The sequence below is a fragment of the Poecilia latipinna genome, unplaced genomic scaffold (assembly GCF_001443285.1).
Source record: "Poecilia latipinna isolate Pla-1442-1.1 unplaced genomic scaffold, P_latipinna-1.0 Scaffold3803, whole genome shotgun sequence".
Classification (NCBI taxonomy): domain Eukaryota; kingdom Metazoa; phylum Chordata; class Actinopteri; order Cyprinodontiformes; family Poeciliidae; genus Poecilia; species Poecilia latipinna.
Genome location: NW_015116419.1, coordinates 918 through 23,386, shown reverse-complemented (window position 1 = coordinate 23,386; position 22,469 = coordinate 918). Strand labels below are relative to the sequence as shown.

Below are 22,469 nucleotides of genomic sequence, written 5' to 3'. Positions count from 1 at the left end.
TTCTGTTGGTTCTGCTGGGTTCTGCTGGGTTCTGCTGGTTCTGCTGGGTTCTGCTGGGTTCTGCTGGTTCTGCCGGGTTGGTTCTGGTTCAGGATGTCTGAACTTGCCTGAACTTTGATACGCAGCCGGGCATTGAGCCATGTGGTACACCACAACAAGCAGACCCAATAAAGGATCGAAACTGACGATGGAGGTTCTGTTTTGATGGGAAAACCCAAGAAGATGATATCCAACATTTAATAACTTTATAAAATGAGAACTGTGAAGGTTCTGGTCCGGTTCAGGATTTTAACTCTGCTGTTTCAATGTGTTTCCAGAAGAAACTTCAACAGAGATGGATCATTCAGGTTCTGGAAGTGTGGAGGTAACCCATGTATTTATAGTCTTGACCTTTGACCCTGTGTTTAATCTACGTAACATGTGAAACATCAACATGTGGGATGATGTGGTGCAGCAGGACTCCAGCAGCTGGACCAAAGTGGACCCTGAGCTGGACGGGGCGTCTCCAGACCAAGATCCAACTTACAGGTAAAAGCTCAGAGCTTGGAGGTCAGCAGGTCAAACTGTGACATCAGCACCTCAAACTTCCTCTTCCTGTCTGGTTCCAGCCTCCAGTCTGCAGCGGGCCACTTTGAATGCAGCGTCTCTGGTCTGCGTTGGGTCTGCAGGGAGAAGGTGGGCTTTCGGTACCGGTTCTGCTCCTGGGACGGACACATGGAGAGGATGGAGAGCAGAGGATTCCGGCCTGCTGGTCCTTTACTGGACATCTCTGTCCTTACTGGGAAGGTGATGGAGGTGCAGCTGCCACACTGGGTCTGCACCGGTAGGAGAACCTCATGGAAAACATTATTTATGTTTCCAGAACCGATCCAGAAGTTTCTCACAGAGTTTCTCTTCCTGCTGCGTTTCAGACGATGTTCCTGAGTCGCTGAAGAACTTTGCTGTCCTCCATGTTAACGACTATGGAGATGTTCTGGAGAAAGCGACCCGGGTCACAAAGACCCATGTCGGGTTGGCAGACCCAGTTTTCTCTTTGCGGGGAGCTCTGATACATTTGAAAAATTTATTTTGTCCTCCAAGAATCTCCTGCAACACATTAATGTACTATCAGCCCAAAACGTCCTACCTGAAGATGCGCGTCTACCTGATTCCACCGGATCCTGCTCTGAAACAGGTGATCATTTACTCACTGATTTATTTTATAATAATCTTTATTTATCCACATTATGTCATTTTTAGATTAAAGTCTCTGTTTTAGACAAACAGCTTGACATGGAAGGGACAGAACCTGCTGATATGGAGCATAATAATTTAACGTCATCTTATAATTAAATGTTATTTCATTAGAGATGTTTAAACATGTTTTAATACAATAAATGAAAACAATCACAGATTAATCCAGTTACACGTCTTCCTGTTAAATCCTGTTTTCCAAATGATTTTTCTGTTTCTGCAGCATCGACTTTAAACTTGAAGTTTAAAATAAAAACATTTTATAAGCAGGAAGGACTATGAAAACTTTCCAGTCTGTAGTTTTTGTCCCTGTGATCAGAGATGCTTTAGAGTTTTAACTCCTCTGTTCTTAAAGATGAACTGATTTAACGTTTAGCAGCACCAACATCAGCTGAACGCTCAGTTTAGATTATTAATGATATTTACTTTACAGGAATGAAAGGGTGAAACTCCAGAATGATATAAATGCAGACATCATTTCTTCATCCTTATTCTCAGGTGAACTTTTATTTCAGCAGCCCCATGATGCTGTGGGCCAGAACAGAACATTTCAGTATTAATGATCTTTTTTACTTTATTACCTTCCTCATTATGGAACCATATATTTACTGTATATAAATATATAGTATTTACTTTAGATGCAACATGGCAGCAGGTTGATGGTTTCACTTCCTGGGAGAGAGGACTCTCTTCTGATTGGTCGTCAGTGTGAATCACTGGCTGTAGTTTAAAGCTCTTTGGGTTCCTCTGGATCAGATCAAGAGTTTTACAAACATTTTATTGCCTCAGTGTTTCTGTCTCCAGTTAAACTCTTGGACAAACATCTGGTCTGGTTTCTGTCCTGTCAGTTGGTCCACAGCAGAGAATCCTCCAAGGGATACGAAGAAATCATGAAGCCCCGACCAGACAAGCCTCTGAAGACGGGCTGTGGTTTCAGCCTCCAGGCCACCGTAGAGACCGCCAGAATCCAGCCACCGGTACCATTTGGACTTGAAGCCCCACATACTCAGGCGCTCATCACTCTGTAGAGATTCACACGGATCGAAGCAGACACTGACCTGATACGTTCGCACTAAGATCCGTTTCTATGATCTTACTGGGTCACAGTAAACGTCTCGGCAGGAAGCCGTGTTCACATCCAACTGGGTTGGATCCGACACCGAGTGGATCCGGTCGGCACAAACGGTCAGAGAGACGCTTAGCGTGACTCTGACTGATGGCTCAGCATCCAGCCAGCATCAAATTTACTGGCATCCATTCAGATTGTGGGAAATGAAGGAATTCATGAGAAACGTGGGCGATGTGTACGATCAGCTAAATCTGAGCCGTTCACAGCCAGACTGGGTCACAGAACAACACAGAACACCTGAGGATGTGGGAACCTTTAGCTTGAGAAACTCACTTTTCATTTGAGTCCACTTTGGTTCTGATGATGGTATTTAAAACCAGAACCGCCCAGAGTGAATCTGGTGTTATAATCATTAAGCTGCAGGCTGTTTTTATTCCCTGAACCTTTTTGACCTCAGAGTCAAACTGACTTGTTGCTTCACAGGAAATCACTCTGAGGCACGACAGCCAGGACCCGAACTTCTACGAGGTTTTTATTGAGAATCCAGAAGAGAACTTCAACCTGGAGCTGCTGCAGACTCATTCAGAGAAAGTTTGGTTCTGTGAGATTAGGAAAGGTCAGTTTATGTCCTAATTATCACTTCTGTAAACTTTCAGTCTGAACTTCCCTCGTTAACTCGGCTTCATAATTCATGTTTCACATTGAGATTGTTTCTGTTTATTTCTAGATGATCATCCTAAAGCTGGTTCCACTGAAGGTGAGATGCTTCATTTGTTTACAACAAACATTTTATGAAGATATTATTCAATGAGCGACTTTTATATGATCATCTGAACTAGTTGGAAACAGACAGTTCAGTTTGATGGGATGAGTTAGAGCTGCGTCACGTTGATGTTCAGAAAGGAAACTACTGGTTGTATCTTCATCATAACTGAATTTATCTTTAATATTTCTGTGTTTTTGTCTCTGTCAGCTACAGGATGTTCAACAGAAACTGTCACTGTGAAGAAAGAAGGTATGAAATCACAGAAACCATCATTCTGCATGTGAATATTAGACATAACTGACAAATACAGTTTTCTATATTAATAAATTAATAACATGCATTTACATTCAGGCCATGTAACGTAAAGAAATCAGTTTATTTTCAGTCTTTTTCTCTTTGTCATCAGAGGAACATTTTGTGGACAAACACAGAGAGACGCTGATCCAGAGAGTGAGGAACATCGGACCCGTCTTAGATGGACTTTTACAGAAGAAGGTTCTGCTGGAGGAAACCTACGACAGGATCCGATCCCTGCTGACCTCCGAGTCTCAGCTGAGGGAGATCTTCTCCTGCCTGAGAGCTGCTGATGACTGCAAAGACATCTTCCTCTCCATTCTTCAGGAAAAAGAGCCATACCTGATCGCCGACCTCCAGAGGAAATGCTGAGGAGGAACCAGGGACGGATCTACTGCGGGTTCTGGTTCCTGCTGGCATGATGTTACTTTTTAATGAGTAAAAACTGAAACATTTGACCTTTTTAAAGGTTTCCATCCGCTGACCTACCAGAGGTCTGCATGTACAATTATCCTGTTTTTATTTCACATTAAATGAAGCATTTTAATGAAACAATATATTGAAGATGATTGAATAAACTTTAACTCATTTGGGTTTCCTTTGGTAACAAATATAACAATAACATTAATATTGTTGTAGTTTGTGAAATGCTTTTATCTAAACCAGGTTGTTAAAGTGGAACCGTGATGAAAGGTATTGGTCGGGTCCAGACTGAAGTTCTGACCGACTTCCTGTCTCCAGGATTTGAACAAGTCATCAGCCAATCACATTCCACCAACTAAGGAAATATCTTTGAGATCAGTTTGGTGATACTTTATTAAAATCTTAATTCTTAAAGTAAAATCACAAAATCTCAAGACAGTTTCAGATTTTAAAGGCTCAAACTGGATCATTTCAAACAAACAGTTAAAATGAGCTAAGAAACAGAACAGCGGTTACAGCACAGAGAGGCTTAAATAGATCTACCTGCGGGACTGCAGGTAGATCTGTGCAGGTAGATCTGCGCAGTTTCAGTTTCTGCGTCAGTTGACCCCAAACAGGACCGTGAAGGATTTACTGGATCTTTATTAAATAAGTAAATCATTTGAAACGAGCAACAGAAGGTAAAAGTTTTGTTATGAAATTTTAATTTGCCTTTAAGTAAATAATCAAGCAGACCTGGCAGATATTACAGTTTATTTATTACAACATTTATTCAGCTTGATGACTGAACTTCGCCCTGGGAGGAGCGAAGCTCTGAGTTTACGGTAAATAAGAAATTATAATAAAATGTTCTGCTGGTTGCCCAACAGCATCCAGCGTTATTCATGTTGTTTTAGGACATATTCGGTTCATATTCAGAGGTATTAAAATATTAAAAAGGTAGATTAGCTATAGGGACAAAATATCCCCACCAAATTTGTAGTCAAACAGTATTTGTAGCAATAGTGACGCTAAACGGGACTAATGTCTTGTTTACAGTTTGGAAACAGCAAAAGTCATTTATGTTAATATGTTTGATTAACATAGCAGCTTAATTAAATAAAATTTACCGTAAACTTCTGAGAAACAAAACACAAAATGAAACTTCTACAGGTATGACGGGTTTATAAGAAACCTGCTGAGTAAGCGGTATGTGACGTAACATCGATGTGCGCATGCGCATTACCATAAAGGACGCTGGATTGACGGGTATGACGGACAGAACAGGTGTTCACGGCCAATGAAAATAACAGATCAGTTAGAGACGCATCATATCACCACGTCACCAGAATGAATCCACTGAAACCCCCGAAATGTTAACTAAAGAAGTCAGTTTGTGCTTTTTGTGACTACATGAACATAAAGCAGTGAAAAACTGATTCACTGTTTTCGCGGTGAATCAGTTTTTCTGCAGGGTCACTTTAAGGCCGGATGTTGTTATTTCAGCAGGACTTTATTCTTTGATTGCAGGTCAGTTTTGTTTGTGTTAGTTGCCTTCCGCTGAGTTTGGCTCAAATCTGTTATTGATTCTTTGACTTATTTTGCGTTGAAGTTTGATGCTTTGTTAAATATTTGTGGAATTATTAAATTGAAGTTTTTGTCTCATTTTTGAACACATTTGTCCTGGTTTAAGTCTGGTTCCTTACAGTAACACTGAGGTTCTAATACAGTTGATTTGCTCCACACCTTCCCCTATAGCGCTTGGGAGTAACGATGACTTTGTGGCTTAAATTGACCAGCATTCTCTTGGTCTTGTCTACATTTATCTGTCGTTGTTTCTCTGTGCACCTCGTCACAAAATGATCCACCAGATTGCTGAACTCCTCCCGTTCCCCTCCATTCTCCATGTATCCGTTTTACTCTGGCTATCAGTTCATGAATGATAATAAATTATGTGTCCACATCCATTCCGTCCAGCTTCTCCTTTGGTAATCTAGGCTGCTGGTGTTAAAGGTATCAGGTCTGTCCAGGAAAAGGCCCTTCACAGGTATTTAACTGGATCATCCTCTCCTACATGGGGCTGGGATGCACACACCTGTGTCCTCAGGTACATCTGACCTTCATAATGTCAGAGGTCAGAGCTGTCAGTCTGTTTTCATCCTGGACTGTAGGAAATACTTTGCTTGACACTGAGACCATAGAAAGGATTTTAACTTCATTTAGTACTTAAAATGTAAAATAATTTATATTCTAAATGCTCCCACTTGTATATTAGAAGGAAGAAAAAAAACTTTTTGGTTGAATTTAAAATAACTTTTGATTCATAAACAATCTGTGTCACAGAAAGTGACTGATGTAAAACATCCAGAATGCAGCATTAATGCTGAAGTTTTTGTGTTTTATTGTCCAGGTTGGAACGATGGAGACGATCGAGCTTCTGGTTGAAACCCTGCAGCAGCTGAGCCTGGAAGACTTTGCAGAGTTCAGGACTTTGGCTGAAGCAGAGCCGAGCTTGGTGACCTCCAGCAGCCTGGAAGCAGCAAACGTTCGGGATGTTGTTGATCTGATGGTGAAGAGCAGCAGTGGAGAATGTGTGGAGGCCGTCAGAACCGTTCTGATGAAGATGGACCGCTTGGATCTGGTGCAGAGATTGTCAGCTACTGACTCAGGAGGAAAAGGTGAAGCAGAGCAGAGAGAAATGTTTCCTCCTGAATCTGTTTCAGGAAACCTTGTTAGGAAATGTAACTTATTCTGATCAGTGAAAGTTGCCTTGATAAATGAAAACATGTTGGAAAAGTTTTGCTGTTGTGAAACTTTGTGGTTAAAATTTTACAGTCCAGATGATGAAACTTCTGCTAATCAGAATGTTTCTATTTTTCTTGTCAGATGAACTTTCTGTTGATGAAGAACCATCTTTACTGGACCAGAGGGTAAGTAAGGCTGCAGGATGTGGCTGCAGCTGATACTCAGATGATGTGAAATTATCTTAGACACAAATTTATTAAACATTCAAATAAATGATATGTAAAACTCCAGGTTCATGGTTCAGGTTTGGTTGCATTAGATGTTGAGGGAAATTTTGTTTTCTTAGAAAAGTTCAAAGAAACCAAATACAATCCAGATAAATGGTCCTTAGCAATATGCAACATTAAATAGAAAACTGTCCCTTATATAATCAGGATTTACATCATGCACTTTTCATCCATGTTTGTCTAGAAACACATAGGTAAATATTGTTTTCATGTTTTTTTTTCTCTGACTCTCACAGATAGTGAGGCTGAGCAGAGATATTAACCTGATGTTGGAAACACTGGAGGATCTGAATGACAAAGAGTTCAGGGACTTTAAAAGACACATGAGTCCCTTCAGCAACTTCAGGTCCCCCTTCAGTCATCAGGAGATCCAGCTGGACTTGGCAGACCGGCAGAATACAGTGATTTTCATTGTTGAGGCTTCTGGAAAAGAGTCTATAAAGGTGACCAGTGATGTTTTAGAGAACATCAGGAGGAAGGATTTGGTCCAGAAGCTAAGCAGCAGCTCAGCCTCCAGAGGTAAGCTGATAAAACCTGGAGATATAGAAATCAGTCTCACACGGTTCTTAACATGTTTCATATCCTCATTTTGTGCTTTAACAAAGTGAGATCAGCAGTGTGATCACAGTTAAGAAGGTGAGTTAATGAATGAACCAGAATCTTGGGCTTCATCAGGTCAGACAGCAGAGTGAGTGACAGCTGCTGCTGCCAGGGGTGCTGCAAGGGAATCTTGGGCCCCGTGACAAAAAATTTAATTGGGCCCCCTCACGCAGCTACTGTTGCAATTTCTTGAGACTATCTGACCCATCAAAAACGTCACAATTTCAAAGGCTTGCAAGTGCCTTGCTTCTTTGGTCCAATACTGATAACTAGTACAATATTTACTGCTCATGAATGTAACATGCAAGAGTAAAGTTCAGTCTGCATCTAGTCTGCAAGTTGGTTGCTTAAACGTTTTCTATTAGTTTTAGATACTGAATGTCTCTCCATGAGCAACAGTCATANGTTAAGACACCATTGTGAATTGGCTCTAATAAAACTAAAGTAAGGAAAAACAACCTGTCTGTCCAAATGCCAACACCAGTTCAGTTTCCAGGTTACGCTGTGAAAAACAACCGGAGTGATTTCAGGTTCAGCTTCTCTATCCGCGGTTTAGAATGAGAAATCTAAACATGTCCAAGATGCAGTAGAAAAAACAATAAATTAAAAATCATAATCAACTGTCAAATATCAGTGTTGTAATATATCTTATGAACAGTAAAATAGCAGTTAGTCCAACGGCCATTAATACACAACCGACGAACCAAAAGGTTTAAACACGTGTTTAGTTTGTGAATTAAATACTTAGATAGGAAGCTAAATAATTAGTTTAAAAATAAATACTTTGTTCCCAAATAAATATTTAATATGAAGCTAATTATTAGCCAAATAAATATTTAGCTCGCCTGCTAAATATTGACCTCAAAATTAAATATTTACTTTGCTAAATAAGTTAAGTAAATGATTATATTCCAAACTAAGCATTTAATTTCCAAATGTTTATTTTACAAACTAAATATTTAGTTCATACTTAAATAAGTAGCTAACTAATATATTTAGCAAGACAGCTAAATATTTAGTTGCATAAATAAATATTTATTTTGGAGTTAACCATTTATTTAGTTTGTAAACTATTTACTTTTAAAGCTAAATGTTTCGCTTTCAAATTGAATTATTGAAAATGAACTTTTATCGTGTGAATTAAATGATAAATGTGGATCTCTGACCTCTGATCCGGATTATTTCTCACCTTCTGCATCAGAGCAGATTTCCGTTTTCCCACAACATGTTTCTCTAATGGATGAAGCAGAAAAACACTAAAGTCATGAAATATTGACTGTAACATGATCAAATATTATTATTGTACTTTATTGTCTCACTTCCTGTGGATGTGATCAGAGCGAACTCCAGATCGGGCCTCTGCATTCTGGACAGCAGCTCCTCCATCTTGTCCACAGGACGCTGGCTGAACGTCTGCACCAGCAGCAACACGGTTTCCTGCAGGTCTGCATTCATGCCCTGCAGCCTCCAATAGAGGCTTAAATAAGGACAGACAGACGAATCCCAGCTGAGGGCGTTCCTGATATCTGTCACATCCTGGATGGTCAGATCCTCCAACACCTCCAGCAGCTTCTTTATGACAGACTCCATGTCTTTAACCTGATTAAACAATTCAAGCAGCAGACAGAATAATGGAAACCACAACAGGCTGACAGGCTTCAGTCAGCTGGAGTCGGACCAGTTACTCACTTTCTGCTTCAGTTCAGGCCAGAAATCCATCAGAGAAAGTTTCCCTGTAAGTCAGATCCAGTCATTTAGGCCTCAGATTTAAACATTTTAGATTGTAAAGGAAAGAAACATACAACATCTGCCTTTTAAATTCAATATGCTGAAGTGAAAGTTCAGCTTTTGAAACTAAAAACGTTGCAAAAATAAAGACTTCTGTAGAAAGTTCTGATTTAGTATTATTAAACTAACATTTATTTACTTTACTAAATACACATTTTGTTCCAAAATAAATTATTTAGGCAACTAAATATTTAGCTGTCTTGCTAAATATATTAGTTAGCTACTTATTTAAGTATGAACTAAATATTTAGTTTATAAAATAAACATTTGAAAATTAAATGCTTAGTTCTGAATATAAATATTTATTTAACTTAATTAGCAAAATAAATATTTAATTTGGAGGTAAATATTTAGCAAAGAAGCTAAATATTTATTTGGCTAATAGTTAGTTAAAAAATAAAAACATCCAACTGTACATTTGAATATTGGAGCAAAATTACAGAAAATATTTAAATATAACATCCGAGCAGATCTGGAGTCCAGAATCAAGAGTTCAAATAAAACTGCTCAATTTCTCTTATTTTGTTTTATTTGGTTAAAAAAAATTTAAATAAAAAAAACAAAACAAAACAAAACAAAACAAAACAAATAGTCCATTTTCAAAATATATTGTTATAAAAACCAGTGCTGTTCTGCAAATGACTTATAAATATTTTTGGTTACCTTTAGCGCTGGAAGTGACCAGAGGAAGCTTCTCTACCAGGTCCGACTTGTCCAGGTCCATCAGAACCTCCTGAGCCAGCGCCAGGCACCGATCACCGCAGGTGGTCCACATCATGCTGACCAACTGCGTGCGGTTTGAAAACTGCAGGGCGCTCCATGGGACCTGAGGCAGAGCCTGCTGGAGCTGCGTCAGCTGCAGGAACCATTTGAACTTCCAGAACTCGGCTTCTTTCAGGTCCGTCAGGATTTCCAACAGCAGGTCCACAGCTGACACCTGAAACGTCACATCAGCTCCAACTAGTCAAGGTCGTGACCTCTGGGTCTTTGTTTATTGGTCAGTTCTTTTGGACTTAGAAGGAAGATACTCTTATGTAATTTATAAAACTCACTCTTTGTCCTGAGCAATTTTGTGTGTGAACATCGACTGGAACCAAACTGTGATAAAAACTTATAACTAGAGAAATCAAATATTTAAGTTTACAAACAAATCACACCATTTCTAACGTTACTTAACCTCAAATTTAATCAAAGCTTCAAACCTCAAAACACGAATGATTAAAAACAAAAATCATTCCCCTTTTAGTTATAAATTTGACGTATCAAAAACATATTTATATATTTTAAAATGATAGAATATCATTTATATAGATACATATCTCCAAAGCAGTCAGCCTGGATGGAGTAAAGCGGCTTTTAGCCTCTTTGATCACATGACTCCAGAAGGTCAACACGTTTGCAGGTGAAATTTAGCAGTTAATACAAAATGTATGTAAATATTTTCACAGGATAAACATTCAGTTTTAAATTCAATGTATATGAAAAAGTCATATTCTAAGGAGACAGTATATCTTTAATATTCAGTCACTTTGTAAATCCCCTGAGGTGAAGACCCTCTGCACTCGGTTTGGTTTGTTCCTCTCATGTCACTGATCGCCTCCCAGCAGTTATAAGCCTGTCAGGTTATTTACCGACTTGTCGGTTCACAGCCACAGATGTTCCAGTGTCGTCCTGTTTGCTGCTGGTTTCCAGTTTTAGCAAATGGTCAGCATGTGACCCAAACTAACAACTAAACCTTTAATGACCAATCATCAAACCAAAGTAGTAATATTAATAAGTCCCACATGTGATTTTAAAACAGCAAACTACAAGTTAGTTGGAAAAGCATTTCTCTAGATTATTATGAATCTACAAAACTACAGATAAGATTGAACTAACTTTATACGTCCAGTTTTCTGGAAAAATGTCAAACAAACCTTCAGATCAGATAAATGATCATTTTATTAGTTTCTGATCAGATAAATGATCATTTTATCAGTTTCTGATCAACCTGACTTCCTGTGGACTTCCAGTCTAAAAAAGCATTGTGATGTAGGGAAGAGCATTTATTTACATTTGTCAATGTAAAAAAATGACTGAAATGTGAATTTTACTATTTTACCAGTTCTTTTCCATGAGAGGATCAATAAATCTCAATACATGTGAAAAATAATTAAATGAATTCTCTTCGTGCAGTTAGTGATATAAATCATTTTCTTTCAGTGAGAGGCGTTCTGAAAAAGCTAACAGGAAGGTTTTTCCATTTATGTGTGAGGCGCTTTACAGTTATCTAATAACTAAGAAATAGTTTATCATTTCTATTGTTATAACAACAGTGACGCAATATATCATGATAAAATTATTATATGGCCACCTGATGATTATGAGGGTTTTATCTGCAGCATCACAAAGATGCGACGTCACTCACCCTGTGGATTTCTGCAGGCAGAAGATCATCAAACCGCTTTTCTGGAGAGGAAAGAGAAAAGAAAAGATCTGAGGAAAAACAAAATATCTGACATGTTTAAAGTTGACATCTCTTGTTGTTTTGTCCTGAAAATGTTGAGTCGTCTTACTTTTGGCCGTGGAGCTGCCGACCTGCATGGCGTCGACCAGATCCGTCATGTTCATGAACCTGCTGGGTCAGTTCCAGCCTGCCGCCAATCAGAACCACACAACCGCCTGCAGCGCCTGCTGCCCCTCACCAACCCTCAGACAGCGCCGTCTCCGCAGGAGGTCACTGAAGGTCACTGGGACTCAGCTCACCCAGCAGCAGCTCCACCAGGGACTCCATCAACTCCACCTGCTCAGGTGAGAAAACCACCAAAAACCAGGAGAAAGATTTAAAACTGAGGGACGAAAACGTTCAAATAAACGTTCAAATATCAGTAAAGAGAGAATGTAAGGTTCTTTTAACAAAGGATGGATGGATGGATTTGAGTTTTAAGCCTCCATCTCTCCTTCCTGGTGTTGCATCATGGGAAATAAACAGAAAGAAAACTAATAAAAAGTAAAACAATAAAATAAAGCAAAACTTTATCAATAAATCCCAACATTAAGCTCAAATGTTGATTTATTTTCTCTTTCTGCTGTTCAGAGTTAAAATAAAAGCTAGAAAATGATGAACCCGGAAGAAATCAGAAAATGAAACTAAATAAATCATCGGCTCTGCAGTTCATCCTCCTCGTTTCATTCTAACGTCAATATGCAAATGAAGCTGAAGGTGAAGTGTTGTGAAAAACACGAGAACAAAATGTTTCCTCCAGGTGAAAAAGACGCAGGTGAAGCGGAAGTGAATGTCTGGAGGTGTGAACGCGTCAGGACGCGGTTATTAGACATGAAAGCATCCAGAAAGGAAACTTCTCCTACCTGCTGCTGGTGTTTCCCCTCTGAAATCCTGCAGCGGTCCCTCATTTTACTGCAGAATCATGTTTCAGAGGAGCTGCAGACTGCCGCCGTTCAGGCCTGGTGTTTAACACAAACTGGTGTTCAGATCAACTGCTGCCCTGAGCCTGAGGAGAGGAGGAGCTAATGATGATCTGCAGCTTAACATCCGGTCCAACAGCAAGCCTGTTCATCCGCAGTTCCTCCAGTTTTAACCAGTAAAGGAGGGGAAATATTTCATTTATTTTTACTTTATTCAACCAGGAAAGACCCGATGACATGTAAAATCCAGTTTCCATGGTGACCTGGATGAAAACAGAACTGAAAAACATGAAACACAACATTTTACAAAAAGTATAACATCAATAATCACCAAAATGTAAATAAAGAGAAATAAGACACATAAAACAGTCAAATAATTAATCAGTCAAAACATTTGCATTGATGTGGAGCAAAACAACCTTTAACAGGTCAAACTGGGTCATTACAAACATTCAGTTCATTAAATATCACCAAACAAGATGAGTCAGCAGGAACGTTTTTACTGTTGGTTCTGATTCACTGATCAGTTTTTAGTGGTGAATATTGACATCATATTGATTAATATTACAGAAAATGATAAAATTATATAAGTTCTTTTAATATGAAAGCAAATTATCAAAACCTGACAAAGGAAAATAAACATAACAACAATATTATTTTGCAGTTAATAGCTTTCAGGACTTGAAGCTTCCTGAAGAAAAATCCATGGATTTTTATTGATCAATAAGTATTCATACTTATTGATCAATAAAAATCTCCAGTAACCTGGTGTGTCTGTAGCAGAGTTCAGGTTGATTCTCAGTGTTGGGGTCGCCAGGAAGCTGATGGTTTTCTGGAGGTTTTTATATTATTATTATTTGTTTCGACCAGTTGCGCAAAAAGTGGGTGCAGCGTCAAAACCCCGTCTGTAGGGGGCGCCAGTTCATGTTTTCCCATCCACCTGAATAATATGGAGTTGCCACCCTGGTTTCGACCAACTGGAACTTATTGATGGTCCCTAACCGAACCGAACCGAACCGAGCGGCTCCAGAGCCTCTGGCCGCTGTCTCTGTAACAACACACGGCCTGCAGAGAATCTGACAATATTAACTTTACTGCGGGAGGAAACAGGAGGACGCTGCTGTCGGACCTGGCCTCCCTGTTCCGCCATCTGCAGCCGCGGGTTTTATCAGCTGTTTAAAGAGGAAAAGGACTTACTGTCACTTTAAATTTATGGATTAACTGGATTAATTTCAAACGAGAAATTTATTTTTAAAATTCATTTTGCGTCACGTTGATGTTCAGAAAGGAAACTACTGGTTGTATCTTCATCATAACTGAATTTATCTTTAATATTTCTGTGTTTTTGTCTCTGTCAGCTACAGGATGTTCAACAGAAACTGTCACTGTGAAGAAAGAAGGTATGAAATCACAGAAACCATCGTTCTGCATATTAGACATAACTGACAAATACAGTTTTCTATATTAATACATTAATAACATGCATTTACATACATGTTAAATCAGATGAAAAAAAAAATCAAATATTTTCTGAGGGTGCTATGACTTCTCCAGGAGGAGCTATAGCACCCCTTAGCGCCCCCCCTGGCGCCGCCACTGCTGACAACATTAATAAAAATGAAATCTTGCTATATCTGGATCCTCTGGAGGGCAGGTTGCTACAATGGGATAATGTAACATGACTTTATATTCCCTTTTCTTGTAATACCAATCCACACTCCCTACCAGCTGGCAGCAGTAATGCACAATTACGTTGTTTGTTGAACACCAATAAATACCAAAAGAAAAAGAAGAAGCTGATCAGTCCAGCAATCCAGAGATGCCAACTTCCTCCTGCCGTTGGAGCTTCACAGAGTTTCACTTTCTGCTTTAGTGGCTGCAAAAACAGAAACATGAAGGACTTACTGTAACTTATGGATTAACTGGATTCATTTCAAACCAGCAGCAGGTAAAAGATTTATTAAACAGGACTCTTGTCTTTTTTACTTTTAATCTGTCTTAATTAACATCCTATAACATTAAGAACATCAGCCATAGACGCTCTTTTCCAAAACATGCAAATTTGACAAAGTGTTAGTTTTGTTGTTACAAAAACCATTTTAATTTTAAAAGCACAGTATGAATATAAAATTTACAAGGCCTGTTCAAAGGATTTCCATTGTCAGTTTCTTAAAATGGAGCGGAAAGCTTTCTGAGAAAACATTTCTGACAGTTTCGGTTCAGAAAGACGTTGTTCCGAACAGCGGAGCCAGAGGAACTGAAGGCTTTATTACCTGTTTCTGTTCCAGCAGGGGGAACAAAGAATTACAAAGAGTCATTTGATGGTGAGCCATAACGGCTTTCAATTATGCAAAGAAAAAGTTCATAAATAAGAAGGAACCAGGCCAATAAGAACATTTAAACCAGAGTCAGCAGTGTGTGTGTTGAAAACATGCCGGCTCCAGCATGCAGCTCAGTGGTGGTGAGGCACCACAGACCAGAGCCTTGGAGCACAGCGGCACCTTTCAGGAATTAAAATAAGGGCCACCGACCAGCCCTGAGTCGTCCTGCTCTCATGGGGCGGGATGGCTGCTGCAGTGATGGACAATATTTTATGGCAGTGTTTGTTGTACAAAAAAAGAAAGATTCACACATAAAGGTTAGAGTACTCCAAAATTGTATTCCAATCAGAGTAGCATAACTTCAACAATTTTTACTTACGTAGATTTACTTAAGCTTTAATTAAGCCGGTGTAAAAAGTGCCTGTAAAAGTAACTGGTCATAACTCCTGATTTAATATTCAAAATATGTCATCAGACAGCCAAAAATATAAAAGTTATGTGAACATTCTGGTATTTTAAAGAATATTAACAAAATATTTATAGAAATAAGGAGTTAGGTTTGGAGTTTTCAGGACTAAATCTACCACGAGGGCCAGGGTAGTCAGTGTTTTTTCATGGGGACACTTAAAAACGAATGAAACAAAAACACAGAGCAATATTTTATTATTTGATATTGTGAGCCAAAGAGCCACTTGCATCTCCAGAGATCTAGACATCATCAAGAACTTCCCGTTCCAATTGGAGAACCAGCATCCTGCATCCTGGTGAACTCGGTAAGAACAGACTTGACTGTTCTTGCAGGTATGTACTTGCCAAGAACACAAGAACATACTTGCATACTGGAGTATTGAGAAATGGGTGGTATTCATGTCTGTGGGTGGGAGCTGCACAGGAGCCCCCCGAGCATGATGCTGCCACCACTATGTTTGACAGTGAGGATGGTGTGTTCAGAGTAATGTGAAGTGTTTTTACACATTGTGCATTTTATTTCAATTTTACATGTTCTGTAAAGTTAAACTTTGACATGAAACTAATGGTGTCACAGAAAGTGACTGATGTAAAACATCCAGAATGCAGCATTAATGCTGAAGTTTTTGTGTTTTATTGTCCAGGTTGGAACGATGGAGACGATCGAGCTTCTGGTTGAAACCCTGCAGCAGCTGAGCCTGGAAGACTTTGCAGAGTTCAGGACTTTGGCTGAAGCAGAGCCGAGCTTGGTGACCTCCAGCAGCCTGGAAGCAGCAAACGTTCGGGATGTTGTTGATCTGATGGTGAAGAGCAGCAGTGGAGAATGTGTGGAGGCCGTCAGAACCGTTCTGATGAAGATGGACCGCTTGGATCTGGTGCAGAGATTGTCAGCTACTGACTCAGGAGGAAAAGGTGAAGCAGAGCAGAGAGAAATGTTTCCTCCTGAATCTGTTTCAGGAAACCTTGTTAGGAAATGTAACTTATTCTGATCAGTGAAAGTTGCCTTGATAAATGAAAACATGTTGGAAAAGTTTTGCTGTTGTGAAACTTTGTGGTTAAAATTTTACAGTCCAGATGATGAAACTTCTGCTAATCAGAATGTTTCTATTTTTCTTGTCAGATGAACTTTCTGTTGATGAAGAACCATCTTTACTGGACCAGAGGGTAAGTAAGGCTGCAGGATGTGGCTGCAGCTGATACTCAGATGATGTGAAATTATCTTAGACACAAATTAGTTGATTAAACTTTAAAGGAAATGTAGGAGAGATCCAGATGCTTGGTTCAGGTTTGGTTGCATTTAATCTGGGAATGTTTGAGTTCTTAGAAAAGTTCACAGAGGCCAAATAAAATATACCTTAGATAAATGTTGCTTAGCAAAGACTTAAAGTGAAAATAAAGATTGGAATTAGAAACTGTTCTTTATATGACCAGGATTCATAAACCTGTTATTTTTAAACATACAGTCTGAAAACATGTTTTCTATGCATTTTCTTTGACTGTCCTAGATATTAAAGTTGAACAGTGATATCAAGCTGCTGCTGGAAACACTGGAACATCTGAGAGATCAAGAGCTCAAGGACTTTAAAAAGATTCTGAGTCATGTTTACCTCATGCATTTACCCAGAAAGCAACAGAGGCTGCAGGAGGTGGTAGACCTGCAGGAGACAGCGGACCTGGAGGATACGGTGATTTTCATTGTACAGACCAATGGTGAAAAGTCCTTGGTGGTGACCAGAGATGTTCTAAAGAACGTAGGGAGGGAGGACTTGGCCCAGCGGTTGTTGGGCAGCAGCTCTCCCTCCAGAGGTGAGCTGATAAACCCTGGAAACGTAAAAATAAGTCGCACATGTGTACTGCGACAGGTATTGCATAAATGTTTGGCTTTGTAACTATTAATAACTCTGCTTAATAATTTATCATTAACAAAATGATTAATAGGTTTGAAGTCTCTTTATTTTATCCCATGCTGTCTGATCACATTACCAATTGAAAGCATATCAGGTGTATTGGTCCAAACACTGAACCTTGTGGTGCTCCATCATCCTGGATGATGATGAAGGAGATTTATCATTTACATGAACAGAGTGGAATCTGTTCCACCAATCAGATTTAAACCAGCCTCGTTCTGTTGCTTTGTTTAAGCCTTTTCACATTTAAACCTTTCTAACAGAACATTGTGGCTGATGTCTCAAAAGCAACACTGAGATTTAACACAACCAAAACCAACACAAATCTGAAAATACCATTAGTAACTTTCACCGCTGCAGTTTTGTGCTCTGAAATCTGACTGAAAATCTTTAAGTATGTTGAAAGTTCATCGGTTGTTTAAAATACGCCTCTGTCAGAGAAGAGGCTCTGCTGCACACTCTACATGAACAAAGAGTTTGTATTGCACTACAGAGTAGTGCACAACCTGAGGGAAATCAAGCCAATGGAGTAAATTGTGAGTTTAGATGTACAACACAGGCTGCGACGCAACACGAGGAAGTGGAAAATTGTTGTTGGGGAAACCTTTTATCTTTCGCTGTTTGGTAAATCTCACACATTTGATAACATTGTTTTGTATTTTAAAATCTTACCTTATGACATATAGTGATTAGATCTGTTGATTATACTTTTCATTTGTTTTTCTCAGAGATGCCGTTGGGAAAACATCCATCTGCTCTGATCCATAAAGTGAGTAAATCTTGATTTTCCAGATCAGTGGACAGCAGAGGAAAATTATTATGATTATTCTCGTCTCTCTGTGAAGAAACGTCCTGAAAAATCTTCTTGAATCTCCAAGGTGGCGACCATGGCAGCAGTTAAAGATGTTCTTCTGGAAACTCTGGAGGATTTAAATGAACCTGAATTCATTGAGTTAAAACTGTTACTGCAGTTCACAAAATTCCAGAGAAATCTTCCACTAATCCGATGGGATGAACTGGATGATACAAACAGAACCAGAGTGGTGGATCTTCTGGTCAGTACATGTGGTAAACAATCTGTGGAGGTGATCAGGGAGGTTCTATTGGACCTGAACAGAACCGATCTGGCACTGAGGCTGCCTGAGACCAGCTCAGCATCTAAAGGTACCACATGGTTGGATCTTTAACATCCGATGAAACTCAAGCATCAATCAGAGCTTCAATCTGGATTAGTTAGTCTCTGTCTTCTAACTGATTCAGAATAAAATGATTTGAAACCAGAATCTGTGATAACTGATCAATGTTTCATCTTTTCCTCAGAGAAACTTCCTATGAAGCTGAACTCTGCTTTTCTCCAGAAAGTGAGTTGTCAGTTTTTAGTTAATAAATGTGATCTTTATCCTGAGGAGTTTGTTTCTTCTAGAGCTGAATCAGCTTCTGGTAGCTGCTCATGAAGAAGAAACTCCTGGTTTAATGAAAAGAGCTCTGACGTGTTTCAGCTGACAGATGATGAGTTTTTATTCTCCAGGTGGAAAAGTTGGAGTCTGTGACGGAGCTGCTGCTGGAGACACTGGATGAGCTTGATGAGGGAGAGATCGAAAAGTTTTCAGAAAATTACAATAAAATTGACCATCAGAGTGAATATATACCGATTTGGGAAACCAGATTAATAAATGTGCGATACATTGTGGTGGTTTTTGTTCTGACTTATTTCCACCAGTCAGTGGAGAAGACCATGGATGTTTTAAAGCAGATGAAGAAGGATGATCTGATAGCGAAGCTGTCAGGCAGAAGCTCAGGACCTAAAGGTTCAACATCTCAGACTAAAACATCTCAAACTTCTCAGAATGGCTGATAACTGTGTTGTGATGTTTCTCTGCATGGTTTTGATCACATCGTATTATGTTGCACAAAGAAGCGATGGTCAGACTTTTCTCCTTCCTGTTTTCTCCTCAGAGAAACCTTCTGCAGGTCAACATCGTTCTGCTCTGAGCCACAAAGTGAGTAAAGAGACATCAGGAGTTTATTTCCTGTCCTTCAGCTGAAAGAGTTTAAAACAAAGATCATTTATAACCTCTAGGATTTAATGTTTGGTTCTGAGGAAATAAGCTGCAGTTTACTAATGTGATGAATCTTAGCCTCCATGTTTGTGATTTTCTCCTGAATGAAGCAGCTTTCTCTAGAATGAACTGAATGTTTCAGGTGGCAACGATGGCAGCTGCTAGACAGCAACTCCTGGAAACTCTGGACAAATTAACCCAGGAGGAGTTTTTAAAGTTTAAAGAAAGTTCATCAAAGTTTTCACAAAGATTGGAGTTCATGACAGAGAGAGCAGAAGTTATTGATGAGATGATGGAGAAGTTTGGCCAGGAGTCTGTGAAGATGATCAATGAACTTCTGATTGAAATAAACAGAAAAGATTTGGCTGAGAATCTTCAAGAAACTGGTGAGAAACATTAAATCTGTCATAAGTCTAGTCATGTTTTTTTATGTTTTATGACGCTAGCATTGTATTTCAACCAAAATATAATTTAATGTACACACACACACACACACACACACACACACACACACACACACACACACACACACACACACTCTCACACACACACACACACACACACACACACACACACACTTTGTGTCACTTTCTTTGTGAGGACTTTCCATTGACTTCCATTCTTTTCTACATCTTAACCCTAACCAATCCTCAATTCACGTGTTAGTCCTAAAGCTAACCCTTAACCCCAAAACTGCATTTCTCCTTGTGGGGAGCACCCTTTGGTCCCCACAAGGAGCTGTGAGTCCTCACAACGTAATGTGTCAAGAAAACGGTCCCCCACTGTATAGCACCTGCAGCTGCATGGCTGTACGCACTCTGCGTACCCTGAGATTTTCCTTTGAGTAGAATATGTATATATGTAATTATTGTACTTTTATTGTTTTTCCCTTTGCTATTCACAAAATTGTGGAAAAAAATTAAAATTGTTTTTGTGTCTAAATATTCTGCATGTAGCCCACATCTGCATGGGTCTGTGGGGGTAGGTACGTGTCTGTCCTAAACCTAAATGTTACTTTACTTTTATTTGGCAGCTTGGCTCTTTCTGTAAGCTAAATGTGACTATGAAGTAAAGCTAGCTAAAAATGAGTCAGCTGACTTTTCATCCTCCTCCTCCCATGGACCACATGGGTAGGCTTTACTTTTCCATCTATTTTTTAGTGTAATTTGTCAAAAAACAAATGAAAGTTGTGTATGCAGGAATAAGTGTGTATCTGTGTTTGTGTGGCATTGTGTGGAACACATTGGGATGTGTGTGGATTAGATGTGATATTCATGCGCATCTTGTTCCTATATCATATTTGTGTCGATTAGGTTTGTGCAGTTGATGCATGTTGGAGATGCGGCTGAGTTCGTGTGGATTAGGTGCAATGATAGTTTTATGGGTACCCTGAGATATGATCTTACCTTACCCATGAGGCATCCAATACATGGGGCACACATACACACACATACTTGTTTTCCATACACTGTGAGGACTTTATTTAGCCAGTAATTAGGTGGTCACACATGGGGACACAATTTTTTAAATGAGATAAAGGTTTGGTTTTAATTTTGGATGTTTTGGTTTTAGATTTGGTTATTTCATGTTCCAGGGATCCTGGAACATGAAATATCATCTTTAATATAAAAATTAAGGAAATTTAGAAAATTGAAAATCTGTCAAGTTTTTGGATTCACTTGTGTACATGTCCATCACCAACTACCACCAGGTGGCACTTTTTAAGTTTAGAGAACACTGAGATCCATATCAGGATGTCAAATATGAGTAATAATAGTTCTTTTAAGTCAATAAACTACATTATATTAGATTTTTTGTTTAAAATTATTTTTAAGTACCTGGCAACCTGTTTACTGCCAATCATCAATACTGGACTCCACTTTCTGGTTGTATCTGAAAAAATTGTATTGCACCAAAAAAGTCTACATACAAGATAACATACATGCTTCAACGTGTTTCCAGAAGAAACTTCAAGAAGTTTGGATTCTGTGGATTGTGGAAGTGTGGAGGTAACCCATGTATTTATAGTCTTGACCTTTGACCCTGTGTTTAATCTACGTAACATGTGAAACATCAACATGTGGGATGATGTGGTGCAGCAGGACTCCAGCAGCTGGACCAAAGTGGACCCTGAGCTGGACGGGGCGTCTCCAGACCAAGATCCAACTTACAGGTAAAAGCTCAGAGCTTGGAGGTCAGCAGGTCAAACTGTGACATCAGCACCTCAAACTTCCTCTTCCTGTCTGGTTCCAGCCTCCAGTCTGCAGCGGGCCACTTTGAATGCAGCGTCTCTGGTCTGCGTTGGGTCTGCAGGGAGAAGGTGGGCTTTCGGTACCGGTTCTGCTCCTGGGACGGACACATGGAGAGGATGGAGAGCAGAGGATTCCGGCCTGCTGGTCCTTTACTGGACATCTCTGTCCTTACTGGGAAGGTGATGGAGGTGCAGCTGCCACACTGGGTCTGCACCGGTAGGAGAACCTCATGGAAAACATTATTTATGTTTCCAGAACCGATCCAGAAGTTTCTCACAGAGTTTCTCTTCCTGCTGCGTTTCAGACGATGTTCCTGAGTCGCTGAAGAACTTTGCTGTCCTCCATGTTAACGACTGTGGAGATGTTCTGGAGAAAGCGACCCGGGTCACAAAGACCCATGTCGGGTTGGCAGAACCAGTTTTCTCTTTGCTGGGAGATGTGATAAAAGACTTCTTTCATCCAAAAATCACCTGCAACACATTAATGTACTATCAGCCCAAAACGTCCTACCTGAAGATGCGCGTCTACCTGATTCCACCGGATCCTGCTCTGAAACAGGTGATCATTTATTTCATTATCTCCTTTACTTATTTTCACCATGTAATTATTTAAGCTCTAATAACTACAAAACACACATAAACTGAGGCACTGTGTTGAAACGTTTTACAAATTATTAGATCTAATTGTCATGAAGTGTGGTGTGCATGTGGTGAGAGATCCAGGTTGATGAGTGGAAAAAAAAGATGATTTTCCTGAAAACAGTCCACAAAGTTCCAAATACAGGCAGCACAGTTCAGCAGCAGACAGAGGCTCGAAAAACTGGTAGCAACTGTTTAACGGGGAACATCTGAACGAGGATAAGACCCGACAAG

The 22,469-nt window shown here is 39.5% G+C and overlaps 3 protein-coding genes across 6 annotated transcripts in view; 2 read left to right on the top strand and 1 right to left on the bottom strand.

The window, feature by feature from the left end:
- The window catches only part of LOC106941677 (caspase recruitment domain-containing protein 8-like), a 14,251-nt gene extending 10,273 nt beyond the window's left edge, over positions 1 to 3,978 (top strand). Inside the window, exons 9-17 of one of the 4 annotated variants that reach the window (XM_015024771.1) lie at positions 321 to 364; positions 458 to 528; positions 609 to 823; positions 912 to 1,174; positions 2,082 to 2,210; positions 2,786 to 2,918; positions 3,030 to 3,059; positions 3,276 to 3,317; positions 3,475 to 3,978. In XM_015024771.1, the coding sequence (XP_014880257.1) occupies positions 321 to 364; positions 458 to 528; positions 609 to 823; positions 912 to 1,174; positions 2,082 to 2,210; positions 2,786 to 2,918; positions 3,030 to 3,059; positions 3,276 to 3,317; positions 3,475 to 3,734 (1,187 nt within the window). In that variant the 3' untranslated portion in view covers positions 3,735 to 3,978. Of the gene's footprint in view, positions 1 to 317; positions 365 to 454; positions 529 to 608; positions 824 to 911; positions 1,175 to 2,081; positions 2,211 to 2,785; positions 2,919 to 3,029; positions 3,060 to 3,275; positions 3,318 to 3,474 lie in introns of all 4 variants that reach the window. The other 3 variants (XM_015024769.1, XM_015024770.1, XM_015024768.1) reach the window with 3 other exon arrangements.
- Positions 3,979 to 4,339: 361 nt separating this feature from the next.
- LOC106941676 (uncharacterized) lies at positions 4,340 to 22,197 on the top strand (the record flags this gene model as incomplete). The annotated part of the gene is made up of 14 exons (XM_015024767.1): positions 4,340 to 4,465; positions 6,175 to 6,442; positions 6,651 to 6,694; positions 7,033 to 7,315; positions 18,014 to 18,054; positions 18,164 to 18,449; positions 18,606 to 18,646; positions 18,814 to 19,093; positions 19,242 to 19,285; positions 19,488 to 19,731; positions 21,308 to 21,354; positions 21,445 to 21,518; positions 21,599 to 21,813; positions 21,902 to 22,197. Coding segments are annotated over exons 2-14 (2,154 nt in total), but the record flags the coding sequence as incomplete, so codon positions are not given.
- Positions 8,476 to 12,699, bottom strand: LOC106941679 (uncharacterized). Its single transcript, XM_015024772.1, has 7 exons — positions 12,533 to 12,699; positions 11,740 to 11,966; positions 11,592 to 11,632; positions 9,848 to 10,121; positions 9,086 to 9,129; positions 8,716 to 8,995; positions 8,476 to 8,629 (listed from the first exon to the last, which is right to left on the bottom strand). The coding sequence occupies exons 2-7, from the start codon at positions 11,792 to 11,794 to the stop codon at positions 8,508 to 8,510; spliced, it is 816 nt and encodes a 271-aa protein (XP_014880258.1). The 5' UTR covers positions 11,795 to 11,966; positions 12,533 to 12,699; the 3' UTR covers positions 8,476 to 8,507.
- Positions 22,198 to 22,469: the final 272 nt, after the last annotated feature.